This window comes from Stegodyphus dumicola, chromosome 1 (genome assembly GCF_044657685.1).
Source record: "Stegodyphus dumicola isolate Sdum_Otavi_A_Nest chromosome 1, ASM4465768v1".
NCBI classification, from domain to species: domain Eukaryota; kingdom Metazoa; phylum Arthropoda; class Arachnida; order Araneae; family Eresidae; genus Stegodyphus; species Stegodyphus dumicola.
In genome coordinates, this window is record NC_140768.1 from 134,891,613 (window position 1) to 134,907,661 (window position 16,049).

The following is a 16,049-nucleotide window of genomic DNA, read 5'->3' on the forward strand; positions in this document are numbered from 1 at the left end:
ACATTTTCCTAGTAGTTTGAAACAGACAGGAAAAAAAAAAGACCCCTGTAAGGAAATGTGTGGTTTGCACCTTAAAAGTGGATAAAAATGGTAAAAGAAAACAAAGAGAAAGTCATTATCAGTGCGAGGACTGTAATGTAGGATTGTGTATCGAGCCTTGTTTTAAGGAATATCATACGAAGTAGTATTTGTGAACGTTTCTTCCTAGAAAATAATTTTGGGCGAGTTTCCTTGATTTTATATATAATCTAAATGATATTCTTTTTCCTAACTGAATTATTACACCCAAAGTGTTTTCTTGAAATTTGCTAGTTTGGTAAAGGAACTTTTGCTGACTTATATTGACTTATTTCAGAAAGCGAGTTCACAGAACTTTATTTTTAAAATTTTTGTTTGAAATATTAATAATTTAGAAGTATTATTAATTTTATTCTAAAAGTATAAGTTTGAAAGTATTCATTTTTTGATATGCTGCGTTTGATTATTTTTAAATACTTATCATATTTCATTATAAATAGAATTCAGAGTTATGGCTACATTTTTATTACTTTAAGGCTTTTCTTTGAATGCTTCGTATACAGGTATATTGATATCAACGGTGAAATGAGCGGCAAATTATAAATATAACTATGATTCGTATTTATATGTTTTTATGGTATAAGTTTTATTATAGAAATTTTAATATATGTTTTTTTTTCTGCTTATGAAGTTCAAAGTGTTTTCATATCATACTTTCAACTAAAAATATAAAATTTAAAATGAAATATCAAACATGTGAGTTGATAAAATGGTTTTGATTTTAGTATTTTGTTACCTATTAATTTTTATAGTATTCATAGAAAAAAATTAAATGTCTATTCCTTTTTAGAATTTGAAAACTACTCTTAATTTCTACTCCTTTTAAGAACTTGAATTGTTTTGTTTAAATTTTATGTTCGTTTTCCAAATAAATAACAGGCGATGCCGAAGGGGTTCGAATCCCGGAGAAGGCATGGTTGTAACTATCCGTCCCTTCATAGGAAAGCCGATGGTGGTGCCTTCATAATAAAGAGATCACTACATCCGGCCTTGTATAGATTAATGGATTGGGTTACATTTGTAATTGTTCACAATCTGCCATTGGAAATAATAATAATAATAACAGGATTGAAATAATAATTATGTTCTTATGTTACTAAATAAACATTTAACTGATTGTTTCTTTAGATGACCAGTGTTTGGTGGAGAGTAACAATTTTGTTGATTGCACATATAAATTTGTACAGTTGTACATAGGAATGTACGTGTACTCAGTTTTAAATCGCAAATGAAAAATCATTTGATCTTTTTAAGGGGAACAGAATCTAACTCCAGATGAAATTTGAGAAACTTTGAAATTTGACTGCCTTAAAAGCGTTATCATAGGATTTTCAAAAGTTGTTTTTTTATGTGTAATTTTGTCTTTTTTTATCTCGTAGATTTTCCGATTAATTAAATTAGAATGTATTAATAAACCATGATGTTAGTTTTGAATTTGATTGTGAATGAATTATTTGATTTTTGTTTATGCTTTTAAATTATTTTTAAACATTGCTTTATCTTTTGTTTTGCTACTGATAACACTCTTTTTACAAGTTTAAAAATTCCCATACCTGTATGTTGTGTACTTCGTATGAATTTATGAATAAGAAATAACTAAATCTTTTTGTGCAATACATTAAAAAAAAAAATAAATAAATAAAGTTAAACAACTTCTTGAAACAATATTCCTTTATAAAAATAGTGTGTTTGAGCAGATAAATAATAGCTGCAAAAATATCAGCATTTATATGACCATTGAACATATATGTGCAATCTATGTTCTGCGCAATCAGTACATTTCAACAGCATCAGTACTTCTATTTCTATTGCTTTCATTGCATACAAATAGATAGTTAGATTTCAGTACCGTATGAAAGAACGTTTTGTATCAATTGAAAAAAAAATATGTACACAGATTTAAATGTTCTTATATAAGCTTAAAGAATGTATTCAATAATGTGGGTTGTCCTTACCCAAAGCTAATTAATCAAACACAAAATTCTAAGTTTCTGTAAGCAGATTCAAATATTTATCCTAATAATTTTACTATTAAAAAAGAAAGGCCCTCTAGATTCAACTGTTTAGTGTAAAATTTTACCTCAGAATACTTTATACATTGACTTATTTGCGATTTCCTCAATTTCAATTTTAATTAAGTGCTGAAACTTCTATTCACACTTTAAATTAAATAGCGATCCTTTTTATACTAGATAATAGAAATAAGGAAAAAATCAATATTACTGTGTTTCTAGCAATTAATTATTCTGTGCAATCTACGCAGTACACATTATTTACTTTATAAATGGGTTTTCTGTAACAGAATGAATTATCTACATAACTGCATCACTTAAACGGAGTGCATAGAAGACCTACATAAGAGGAATTTAAGCTCTTCTTTCTTTTTTTTTTTTTTAAGCTTCTGTGGTAATAATAAATTTACCATTCATCCCGAAGGTATTGCTGTAGTATTAGCGATTTTATTTATCCATTGTTTATAACAAGATGAGAAAAAAGAGGTAGGATAGTTTACAGTTCAAATATAGGGGATGAAAAGGTAACTTATGACAAACTTAGGTTTGTTCTTTGCTAACAGGTCAATTTTGGACTAAGGACCAAGACGTTAAATTACAATTATATCCACATAATCGAAAATAATTGAACAAATAATAGAGTGGAATTGCTAAGCCTGTATTCAAAGGAGTCGTTCAGGTACATTTGAAGTAGAGATTTCATCTATTGAAGCGTGCAGCATACAAGGGGTAACCACTAATGAAAGTCGAGAGATAGAGCAGTTTTTCCTACTCTGTCACACATTGTTCTGAACAGCTGTAAGAACAGGCACGGCATTCATTGTTTAGGAACGTGTTTTTCTTACTTGTTCTCATGCTTTATCTAGCATTCTTTCTATTCCCCTTATTGGTACTTGAAAAAGTACCGCCTCCGGTGTTTCTCTGTTTTTCAATGAAACTGTAATTCCAGCCTGAGCTGGGCTGAAATCGGATATTTTACTTTATTATTTAACTTTTTGTAATTTATTTAATTTGCTAACATTTTTATTTATTTCTTAACGTTTTATTTAATTTAAATCATTGACATTTTATTATTTTATGTATGCATATTTGTCATCATTTCGGACGGTCTTCCGTAGGGTTGTGAAATTTTAGAAATTAGACACTGCGCAATAGGTAATGTTAAACTACGATATATAGTTTTCCCTCTTCTTAAAATGCGAGGAAGGCACGAATTAGACCCGTGTATTACATCTTTTCATAAATCAAATAAAAATTTGGAAATATAATTATCGCTTTTAAGTAACTCAGTTTACTAAACAATTACAAATTGAATAAATTGAAAGGAAAATTAAAGATCTTAGACTCTGTAGAATGCTGCGTTTCTTTTCTCAAGATGGCAGGGAGAAATACGCATGTTAGCGGAACCCAATAGAATGAAATGTAGGACTCTACTGAGGATGTTTCTAACAATAGAAATGAAGAACTAATGCTCGACCTTTTAATGCTATAATTTGTTTCGAGCTGATTTATGTGTTAAGTAAATAGCAATGCAAATTTAATTTTAGGAAGTAGACACTTGATATCATTTTTAATTAAAAGAAAAATAATATTAATAATAATAACAACTTTATGGCATTTCTAATTTAAAAAATTACTTTAAATATTCTAATTTAAAAAATTTGATAGTAAAATTTTCATTGAGATATTATGCTATAAATTTTCAGACTGCAATTTTGTTCCTTTAAATTTTCGAAAATACCTATTTTTTAAGTATTTTTCGGTACTTATATTAATATTGATACAGATAATATAGAAAGCACCAAACGTAGCTATGATGTATTTCAATTTGTCCTTAGTATTTCCTCACATATATTATTAACACTTTGTCTACACGTTTCTAATGTTTCACCATAGTAAGCCTTCTCTTTCCGAATGTATTCAGTTTCTTTTCGTTTTCTGCTTCTTTTTTTTTTTTTAAATTTTGTTTATTTATTTATTTAATGTTACCATATCCTGAGTTTTACTCTAGCTAATAGCTAGAGTAGCTACTAGCTAGCATTCATTATAGTACATTCATCATATTCATATAGCTACTAGCTAGCATTCATTATAGTACAAAAACTAATATAGCTTGTCAATATCAACACATTTTTATCTTCAATAAAATCCACAAATTCGATTTAAAAATTACAATTTAATACTTTAGCCAATTATTCTGATTATAGTGATTTAAATTCGATTTTAGGCAACATATGCATTCTTTCAGAAAATGCAATATATTGAGCACCGCTGTTACAAGTAAATACTGTACATTCAACCATTTCATAATATGTAAATGTAGCACAACTTCTTTTCGAGTGCTTGCACTGAGAGTCTCCTTCAAGTAAACCTTAATGGAACTTTATTTCATGAAAATTTAGAAGTATTATAAAAGCCTCAGAATTATTTCCATTGCAAACTTTTATGAATTATGCAGAAAAATATATCAGAAAAACATCAAATAGAAAATATTATCGAATATACATTTCATGACAGTAGTAAAATATTTTTTCAGTACTGATGGTATTAAAAAGCTCAATATTGTGATATTGATAAATAAAATAAAACAGTATTAAAAGTTTAATATTGTGATAAGATAAGTAAAAGTATACCACTCATTTGACATTTTTGCCATTAGAACTATAATGTAATTCTAACCGTTAAAGTAACATTGTATTTGTATTAACTAGAATTATAATTGTAATTTCAATTAAATTTATCAGTACTCGTTGTTTTCTGCACCTTGAGGGAGACGCATTATTTTTTTTTTTTATCTATTATATAAAATACTGTCCTTGGAAAAAAAATGTCTCTGGGCATGATTCTGTCTCCAAAATTAATGGATGAGATGAACAGAAATAATCTTTGAACAGCCTTTGGGCAAGTGCTGCGAGTATGCAAATTGTAAGACTGTAATTAAACTTCGACCATCCTGGAGACTACACTTTCTTAGAATATTGCCATTGGACAAATTATAAGACCTTCCATTTATCTTTAAAGTTTAAGCTATCTGTTATTAACTGAGAAAAGCAGATAATTCATTGTAGTTGCTTTGTAGTTAAAACTACAACTAATGCAGTTATAATTGTAATTGTGCCGTCCAGATGGTATAGTGGTTAGGGAAGCCTGAGTGCGATACTGAAGGGCCTGGGTTCGAATCCTGGAGAAGGCATGGTTATAACTGTTCGTTCTTTCATAGGAGGCGATGGTGGCCGACATATTAGGTGCCTCCATAATAAAGAGACCACCCCATCTGGTCTTGTATAGACTAATGGACTGTGTTACACTGTAACTGTTCACAATCTGCCATTGGGGGGAAAAAAAAATAAATAATTGTAATACAATGATTGTTCGAATTACAATATAACTTCAAAAGCAATTAGATTTTTCGCTCAGCATAAGTAATAAGTTGGCTTTTGAATACTACTAGTTCAAATCGGATGCCAATTTTGGCAAACAATCTAAATGAAGATCTTTCCTTCTTTTATTAACGGGTGATGTGAACATGAGCCAATTTTCCTTAGAAAGTCCTCCTCAGAAGCATCTTTGCAGTCTTTACCGTAATCCAAATAATATAACAATCACAGGTGCATAAGAAAATTATACTTTTATTTGTTCTTACGTGAAACAATGATGGGAAAATAGTTCATGCAGGTACTTTCCCTTGTAATTGAATAATGCATTTTAACTATTTATGGAAAATGTTGAATAAAAGACCAATTCGTAATTTCTTTTTCCAATGGCAGATAGTAGCCGTTTATAGACATTGATCACTACTAAGGCCGTCATGTTATTAAGGAGGGAACTAATACATGGGCCACTGATGCAGCCTATGAAGAGGACGAACAAACTACAGTCATGCCCTATCCGGGATTCGAACCCAGGCTCTTCAGTACGGCAACCAGAGTCACGAACCACTTTACTGTCTGGGCGGTAATTCATAATAAATGGATTTAGTAAAATGTCTAGTACACACAGTAATTAAGCATACTTATTGATGATCAGAATACTTTTTTTACCAGCTAAAGCAATAGGTTGGATAAAATTATGAGACTTAGTTTAGCCCTTGATGATCCCCTTTCTGAAAAGAAAAGGATAAATGTAATTTTTATGATATATTTCTTGTGTAATGTAAACAAGACAAGCTTCCCATAACAAATCCTTTGCGAAAACATCCCTTTGCACTAGCATAAACTCTTTGCTTGCTTTTCCTTAATCTTGTAATTTAAGTTCACATGTATATCGGAAATCATAAACGTACATATTTGCTTACTAACGTTATGTGCATTTCAGTCTATATAAAATATTTCCTTTAAATAAACTCCAATTTATGCTGGTACCACAAAATACAATATATGTAAGATGATTCAGAAGACATGACAGAAAATATTAATATTTTTCTTATAGGTGATTATCCTTTTGTATTATTTAAAAACTCATTATCCAAAATGCAGAAACATTTCGAATATAACATTATTGACTGTAATTTTCAATAATGTTAGCCTATGTCACTGAAATTATAAGGGGCAGTTGTTTTTCTGATTAAATAATTACAATCATCTGCTGTGCAATTTTAATTAAGAGGTCATTACAATTGCATTGTAATTTTTTATTAGATTATATAATTACAGTTATACTTTTTATTCAATTAGATTTCACAATTAAAATGCAATTATAATTAAAATGCATTTGCATAAATTGTATATGTAATCAAAAATTGTTACATTGTAATTACAAAATAATTGCATAATATTATTACAATTACTATGTGTTTCCAATTGCATTCTACAATTACATTTGCAATTAAGATCATGATTTTCCTGGGCTACGTAACTGCTTTTATCAGAAACAATTGCTATCCTAATTACATTATTATAATTACTTACTGGAGTTACAATGACAGTGTAATTGTAATTAGATTATATGATTGCAGTTGCATTGAATATGAAATTGGATTTCACAAATACAGTCAAAAGTCGTTAATCCGGACTCGTCGGGACTTCGGCGATTCCGGATTATCGATTTTTCCGGATTATAGATCATCAGTTTAAATCTGGTAAGATGGCATGCAGAAATTACAAAATTAAAAATATGAAACCGTAATTTATGAAATAAAGAACAATTATAATCTAAAGGGTATCAAAATTTACAAAAAGAAAAAGCTTAATATTTATTTGTTTACTTTATTAAACATTTCCTTCAATGTAAGTTGCTTCGTTTCATGTGATAATACTTTCTCTTTAATTCTATTAAACAGACATAATTTCTTGTTTAGTTACAAAATTCCGCTGTTCAAGTCCTATAATTGCTGTGTTGAAAATACCGACTAATTTGTCAATCGAAATGTTTTCGTTTTCAATAACCTCTGGGTCACTTTCTTCACTATCGGAAGCGATTTATAATGACGAGGAACTTGATTTAAATCATATCAAAGACGGAGTATATCGAGATGAAATACTGCACTTAGTACGGAATTATAAACCAAATAAAATAAAAACATCTGCCCTGAAGATAAGGATAGTGCTGACAGATCAACTTCCAATCCGGTGAAATTGATAAACAGATTTCGGATTTCAAAACATACTTTCGCTTTGTAGATACAAATTACATATTAGTAAATATATATCGGAAATTCTATTTGACATAATCTTTCTAATCTATCATAATCTAATAATGACGTTTCTGCCCCCCCCCCTCTGCCGCAGAGCAGCGTGAAATTGATAAACAGATTTCGGATTTCAAAACATACTTTCGCTTTGTAGTAAATATATATCGGAAATTCTATTTGACATAATCGAAAGCTCAAGCTTACTTTTATAAAATTGCTCTAACAGTCTGCAAAAAATAATAAGCCGGATCCAATTCGAAGATAAAGGAACAACGCAATCTGCAACATTAACTGAATTAGATAACTTTAGCTTAGCGTATAACTCCGTTACACATTAAACGCGCATGCGCACAAACATATTCGCAGCCGTAAGGGTCTTACGCGCTCTCGTAAACGCCTGTGCGCATGCGTGAACGCGACGCATGCGCAGAAAGTTTGTAGCTTTGATGTCCGGATTATGGGTGTTCGAATTAACGACTTTTGACTGTATAGAGTAATTGTAATTTAAATGAAATTACGTAAATTGTAATTAAAAAAACAGCTACTTTTTAACTATAACTACTTAGTAATTGCATAATTTTATTACAATTGCATACTACACTTAGAATTACAATTATGATCATGATTTCACTAGGTTAAGTAATTTTAATTATCAGAGACAATTACTTTCCTAATTATGTAGTTATAATTACCTACTGCAATTGCAGTTAAAATTACGTTGTAATTAGCTAATATTACCATAGTTGTGATTAGATGCAATAAAATTTGTAATTGTAATTAGATTATATAATTATAATGTTTGTGATTATCATTGCATTGTAATTGTAAGACTTAAGAATTAAAATGCAATTACATACATTATTGTTACATTTAAAAAGTACTTACTTTCTAATTGTAATTGCAAAGTAATTGCAAAGCTAATTACAATTGCAATATAATTGAAATCACATATTTCAAAATATTGTTGCAGTTTCTTGCAATTTTAATTTTAATTCAAATTACATTTTGCCAAACTGCATCTAAAATTTGGAGAATAATTAGGCTGGAAAATGAAAATTCTCTTTACGAACATAAATATTTAAATTTACTATAGCTGGTATAAGCACAGAACAGCAGGAAGTTTTGAACGAGCTATTTATTCCAAGTTGTTATTCAAAACCTACCGATAAAACCCATTTGCCCCTAGTGAATAGATAGTTTCCTCTCCTCAATTACCTCCCGCAGAGAAAAATTATCACCTGTCAGTTTACATTAAGAGCAGAGAGGGGAGGGCACTCTGAGACAAGCCGTATATATATGCTGCTTTGCCGCTATGAGGACCAAAATATTTGGACGCATATATGCTGCCTTGCCGCTATGAGAGCCATTATTTTCGAACGCATATATACGGCCTTGCCGCCTGGAGGGTTAATCAGGATCAACTGAGACAGAGACAAAATAGTTATTTTTTATATTCCTCTTTTAACTATATGTTATTTTGTAACTATATTATCTCATATGACTACTTTTTCTGATGTTATATAATGTACTGTTTATTGAACTAAAAGTGAAGATAATTGAAAGTTGTAGTAACAGTTATATATATATATTATCTCTAAAACTTGTCATTGCCTGAAAATGGGCAGTAACATATAACATAAATATGTATATTGTGTTGTAATGTTGTGTACAGTATTCATGTATCAACTGTTAAATTAAGTTACATAAAGAGCATCTTGAAGATTACAATCTCTTGGTGATTTACTGACTTTTTTTTTTAACAAGTGGAGGATAAAATTAATAGCAAAATAGTAAATACAAGTATTAGTTTAGTTTAATTGTATGTATATATTTAATACTTTTTATATTAAAAGGTTGATATTTTTTTAGGTCATGCGTGCGCATTTAGTTTTTGTGTAGTTTCGTGTCCGCGCGTTGTTAGCTTTTTTTTCCAACTTGCACTTTCATGCCTGAAAACAAGACCTTGTGAATCAGATGAGATTTTCTGCTTTGTGAGTGAGAGCATACGTATCCAGAAATGACGTTCTTGTCCGGAGTTGTGTGAATACACGTGCCTTCAGGAAATAATTTCAGAAATTATCATCTTTTCTTATGTCTGCGAGAAAGGTGAAATACTCGTGTACGTTTCAAAAATCGTACACAGTTGACTTTCCTTCCATTATTTCCTCAAGGAAATGTAATAAATTTACAATGTGTACCGTCTGTCGTTGTGATTTTTCAATTTCGCATGGTGGAAGGGCGGATGTTCTCAAACGTATGCGTACACAAAATCGCAAGGAAAACATGAGTTGATTTGAAAAAAATGAAAAATTAAATTTTTCTTTGGAAGCAAAGGAGCAAAAGTTATTAATGCAGAATGTCTGTTCTCTGCCTTTTTATTGGAGCACAATCTGCCACTGAATGCATCGGATCACACTGCAGCTTTATTTAGAAAAATGATTCCCGATAGTGAAATCACTCAGCAATACTCAAGTGCAAGGACCAAAACAGGTGCAATTGTTAAAGAAATGGGTTTGAAAAATAAATCTTCAGTTATTGATTGCATTAAAACAGCTCTGTTCTGCCTCTCTATGGATGGAAGCAATAATACCGATTCAAAACAGTATCCAATTGTTGTTTCTTTTTTTAATCCAGAGTCTTCAGAAATTAAGTGCACTTTACTTCCGGCCCCCACATTAGAAGGACATTCGACAGGCTATAATATAGCACAGCTATTTATTAAAACTTTAAAAGAAAATGCAGTTCCTCTGGATAATTGCTTAGCACTTTGTGCCGATAATGCACCAGTAATGGTAGGCTTGAAGACTGGTGTTGCAGGCATCTTAAAAAAGGAAAATTCAGATTTGCAGATTATGAGGTGCACCTGTCACCTCTTAAATTTAGCAGCTGAAAAGGGGCAGCTTCTTTACCAATAAATGTGGATGTACACATTGTTGATATTTATTATTATCTTGACAGGAGTTCTAAAAGGAAGGAAAAATTGAAACAGTTTCGACAGCTGCATAATACTGAAATGAGAAAAAGTATGTGCTGGCTATCTTTAAAGAAATGCTTATTGCATTTTTTAAAGGAGAAGTAGATGCTTCTAGAGTTAAGATAAAAAAGGCTCTATTGAAAGTTATAAAATACCTAAAGTAAATGGAGATGTTGTTACTACTTCCATTGTTAAAAATAGGCTTGAGAAAAATAATTTCTGCACCATTCTGCAATTCAACTGGCAGTTCTCAAAATATAAGCGTAAAGCTGATACAGATTTCTCTCAAAATAAAAAAAAAATTGCTCAACACACGAAACATTTTCCGATTACTAATTTTCCGATGGCAAATGCATCTTTTTCTGATATAAGGTACTTTTTGAACAGATTTCCTGTGTTACTTCATTTAGTCATGAAAGATGATGATATTGATGTTGCCAGTGATATATTGCAGTCGCAATTTTGCACTTTACAATTAAAAAACTTGGATTAGTTATAAAATCAGCTAGGATTGACACCTAGTGGAGTTTAATTGGAAAACTGAAAGGTGCTGATGGAATTTTAAAGTATAGTGAACTGTCTAGAATTATGTTGGCCATCTTAACAGTTCCCCATAGTAATGCAGCGTGTGAGAGGATTTTCTGAAAACGAGGACTAAATTTCGATCTAATATTAGTGATGACACATTAGAAAAACTTTTATTAGCGAAAGCAGGCCTACGTGGCAAATGCTATGAACAAAATTATGAAGTTTCTTTCTTAACGAAAGCAAAATCTGCCACTGCTCGTAACATTTGTACGAAAACTGATTAAAGTGTCTTTTTTTTTTTTTTTTTTTCCCTTAAACGATGCAAATAATATAAAGGTTTTTTATGTATAAGGTATTATTTTGTTGCTTGCATTTAAGAATTAGTAACTATTTAAAGTTAATTCATTATTAAAAACTATATTTTTATCATTTAAAAAGTCTTTTTAACATTGTGAAAAGTCTCCTGATTTTTAAGTGTCATAGGTAGGCAAGTAAGCATTTGTATTCCATTACAAAATCAATCAAACAATAAAATTCAAAAAAAAAAAAAAAAAATATCAAGAATAAAACATATTTCTTAAGAAATCCTTTTTTGTGCTGTTGATTTTTCTATGTACAAAACAATCTATTTTTGCTTAAAAAAAATCGGAGAAATGCACAATCTGGCATTCATAAAACTTCAGTATTATTGCACACTAGCTAAAACAGATATGCACTATGTACTTACTTGAGTTGCCACATAAATACTTTTATGAATTTTGTATACATGCAAATAATTATATGTAGATTGTAGTATATCTTGTAAAGTGTAATATGAAAAGCCTCGTAATGTGAAGCATCACTAGAAAAATCGATGGACTGGTACATTTAACATCGGTACAGAGCCATTTAACATTGAAGTAATCTCCTTGGCAAAAAATAGTAGGAAGCTACAATGATTTCAGCAAATTTTTGTTACCAAAAGTCACTGAGCTTGGCAACATTTCAGTCCAGTCCCTGTGTAACACTAACTGGTCTGGTCTCACTGTAACTGTATTCCACCCTATGTTACTGTGACTATGTATGGCTTGCAGTAATTTTGAGAAATTGAAAGTACTGAAAATTTCTCAGTGGATGAGGGAAAACTATATAAGACTGGAAAGAGCATCAGTTTTCAGCTGAGTTCAGTATATTGAGAGATCACTTCTCAAGCTTTTCTTTTAAATATGCTTTCGATTGCTTTCTGTTTAACATTCTTAGCAGTGTGAAGTTGCTCTGTCATAGTGAAAAGAGCTGTACAAGTATGCGTAAAATTTTCAAGAACTGTCAAGTGTTTTTGGAAAAATAAATTTTATCAAGCTGTCATTAGTTCTAGATGCATTCAATCCATTGTTAACATACTGTATGCACCTAACAATACGTTTTGTCAACCTACTACTTTGCCTTATGGCCATATTTTTGCAGCTTTTCGTCAGGGGTGCGGATAATTCGAAGGTAATAAATTTCGTTAGACTGTGTTGTGGCAGGTGCCATAATGGCACATATTTCAAGGAAAGTAAAGCTTCCCTCGCAAAGAAAATTTTACAGTGTATGAAAAAGTACTATGTTTGATTGAATTCATCAAAAATCGTGTCTGAAGTTTCTTTCTGATTAGAAAATATTATGTAGCCATATAGAATAAATAAAATTAAAGTGAATAAAACGTTCCTTCATAAAAAAAATCAATCTTGATAGACTCTTTTCTTGAAAAGAATATTTCCATTTAAAAAAAAAAAAAAAATGTGATAGGCATTGATATCTGAATAGTGAAGAAGTATGTGTGCAGTGGAAAAGATTGTAGATCAAGCAAAATGAAATGCTGCCAATCGCACTACAGGCCACTCTTTATCCAAAGAATGTGTTGTTATACATAATGAAATTCAAAGAAAGAGCTCTATTATAAACTTGTTCAAAAAAAAAAAAAAAAAAAGATTAATTCCAATGAGTATTATTCCCAGTTAGATCAGAAAGCAGCTAAATCATCATACTAGTTAGTTAAATCAGTTAGTTTTAAGTTAATTTAGTGCTACAGAAGTTACAGTTTAGTATACAGGAACATGCACTTCTCAGGTACTTATTTTCTTTTTAATAATTTTTACTTCAATTTATCAATTTCTGTTCAATATTGATCTTGTATACCCAACAATTGTTCATTAATAGAATCAAAATTATCTTACTGAAATTTGAAACAATTTATACGTAATCATAATGTAAACTTTAATGGTGGTTTGTTTAACATTGAAGTAAAATGCCTTCTCAAAATATGAACAAGCATGTGTTTATAGAATGCTGAATGTATTTTGTATAGATGTTATTGGCTGTGTTTTTTGCAGTGGTTAAATTCAGATATTTATTTTTAGGCATATCCTGAGGGAAGCAGTAAAGAAAGAAGACGAGCTGCTATAGCTCAATCTTTATCTGGGGAAGTGAGTGTTGTACCACCTTCTCGTTTGCTTGCACTCCTTGGTCAGGCATTAAAATGGCAGCAACATCAAGGTTTATTACCTCCAGGTATGGCTATATGTAAATATGTATCCTATGAATAATGTAAAAGTAAATTTCTTTGTATATCTAGTTCAAAATAGATTTTGGTTTGTGAAAAATAGTTTTAATTCAGTGGTTTAATATTATTTTTATTATTTTAGTTTTAGCCCAAAGGGGCATTAGACCTAAGGGGCTATTAGTTTCAAAATGGCATCTTGTGTTATTTCACTTTCTTTGGTCCACTTTTCAAACTGTTGCCACCAAATATTATCGCCATGTATTATATTTAAAGAAGCTAAATAATGAAGAATCTGCATGAGTGCATAAATGTTTCTCTCATTGTGAAAAAACAGTGGTACCTAGAGCCATCAAATTTTGGATAACATAGTCCTCCACCCAAATATGGGCACTTGGAAACCCAACTTTTGAATTTCAAATTTGTTTTATTATCTATTTCAAATTTTGTGAAAACTTTAACGAAATTTGATTGACAAACTCATTGATTTCAAAGCTAGTAACCTATTTTCAGACTTGTGCATTCAGTCTATTACAAACCCATACACAAGATACAGTATTATTCGAAAGCATAGTATATATTATTCCCATTCATTCAATATCAGTTACAACAATAACAGTACATTGTTATACATGTAATTAATTAATATTGTGTCCTTTTGTTGGTATGTATAAAAAATTATCTCAATATTGATTTTTTTAAAAAAATTTTTTTATTTATGTGCTTGCAATTTAATTTTTAAAAAAGAATTTTCTTTAATAAGCCGCTTTCCTTTTCATTAGTGATGGGCTGTAATTTCTGTTAAATCTCTTATGCAGTCAATGAGATCGCAGAAATAGAATAAAGTGGTTATGAAAGATATTGTCAAAAATTATGAGATCACTTAAAAAATTTTTTTCAAAACTTGTTTGAAGAATGGGCATTTTTTAGGCCTAAAAAACAATTTGCCGAGAAGGACTATTAATTTTGCTTTAGTATTTTGTGTTGCTTCACTATAAAAGTCTGAATCACTTTTCAAATTGTTGCCATCAGATATTAGAGCCCTGCATGATATTTAAAGAAATTAAATAATGAAGAATCTGCATGAATCTATGTATGTTTCTCGCACTGTAAAAAAACAATGGTGCCTAGAGACATTAAATTTTGAATAAGGTAGTCTTCCACCTGAATATGGACATCTGGAAACCCAAATTTAGAATTTGAAATTAATTTTATTATCTATTTCATATTTTGTAAAACTTTAACAAATTTCTGATTAATAAACTCAATGATTTCAAAGTGTTCCATTAACCGTAATCGCGTGCATATTCAAGCACAGATTTTATGTGTAAGGTTTCTTTTAGCCTAAAGGGGCGTTGGACCCAAAGGGCTATTAGTCTCAAAACGGCATTTTGCATCGTCCCAATTTCAGTGGTGAATCACTTTTCAAACTGTTGCCAACAAATATCATCACCATTATATTTAACCCTAGAATACTGCCCATTCATCTCATAGACGAAGCCCATTACAAATAACTTTGACCTGCCCCTCCCCCGAAACAGGAAATAGGATGGTCTATTCAGTACTTTTACATGACCATGGCTACTACAGATAAGAACGTTCCTTCTTGGCGAAATATTTCCGCAAGTGGCATTTTTAGAACAATATTCGTCTAACAGACGAATGGTTAGCTGTAATGTGTGCACTTGAAGATGCGTTGCCTTGAAGGTGTCAAAGCTTTTTCGCAGAAAAAATTTTTGGGGTAGACCTGAGGCTATCCAGAATCTGTTAAAAGAACTAAGTGATTAAGAAAATTCTATTTCGGAAGATGAATCAGAAAAAGATTTTAACAAAGTTGAAAATCATGAATTGACAGATAGAGACAAAGATGAAAATGAGGAATTACCACTTAACAATGAAGAGGAAGAAGAAGCAATGATTGAAAAACACACCCTTGAATATGAAAATATGAAGTTGAACTATGAAGCTAAAAAACTCTTACAGTTGCGTTCTCGAAATGTTGGAACTTCAATTTATTATTTTGACAAAGTGAAAACCCTTCTGTTCTATAAAACAAAACCAAATAAGTGTGTTATTCTTCTCTACATTCCATGAAAAATCAAATGTAAATCAAGAAAGTAATAAACCGGAAATAATAGAATTTTATAATTCCACAAAAGGGGCTCTAGGCACATTGGATCAGATGTGCAACAATATGTCATGTAGTAGAAAAACACACCAATGTCCTTTGTGTGTGTTTTATGGCCTGCTTAATATCAGTTTAGTGAATGCACATGTTATATATGTGCATAATATGGCTGAAAAATCCGA

General features: G+C 30.5%; 1 protein-coding gene across 1 annotated transcript in view; it reads left to right on the forward strand.

The window, feature by feature from the left end:
• Positions 1-16,049, forward strand: part of Smu1 (Smu1 spliceosomal factor) — a 76,830-nt gene that overhangs the window by 27,711 nt on the left and 33,070 nt on the right. The window contains exon 5 of the mRNA XM_085820999.1: positions 13,600-13,750. Coding sequence (XP_085677125.1) covers positions 13,600-13,750 — 151 coding nt within the window. The remainder of the gene's footprint in view (positions 1-13,599; positions 13,751-16,049) is intronic.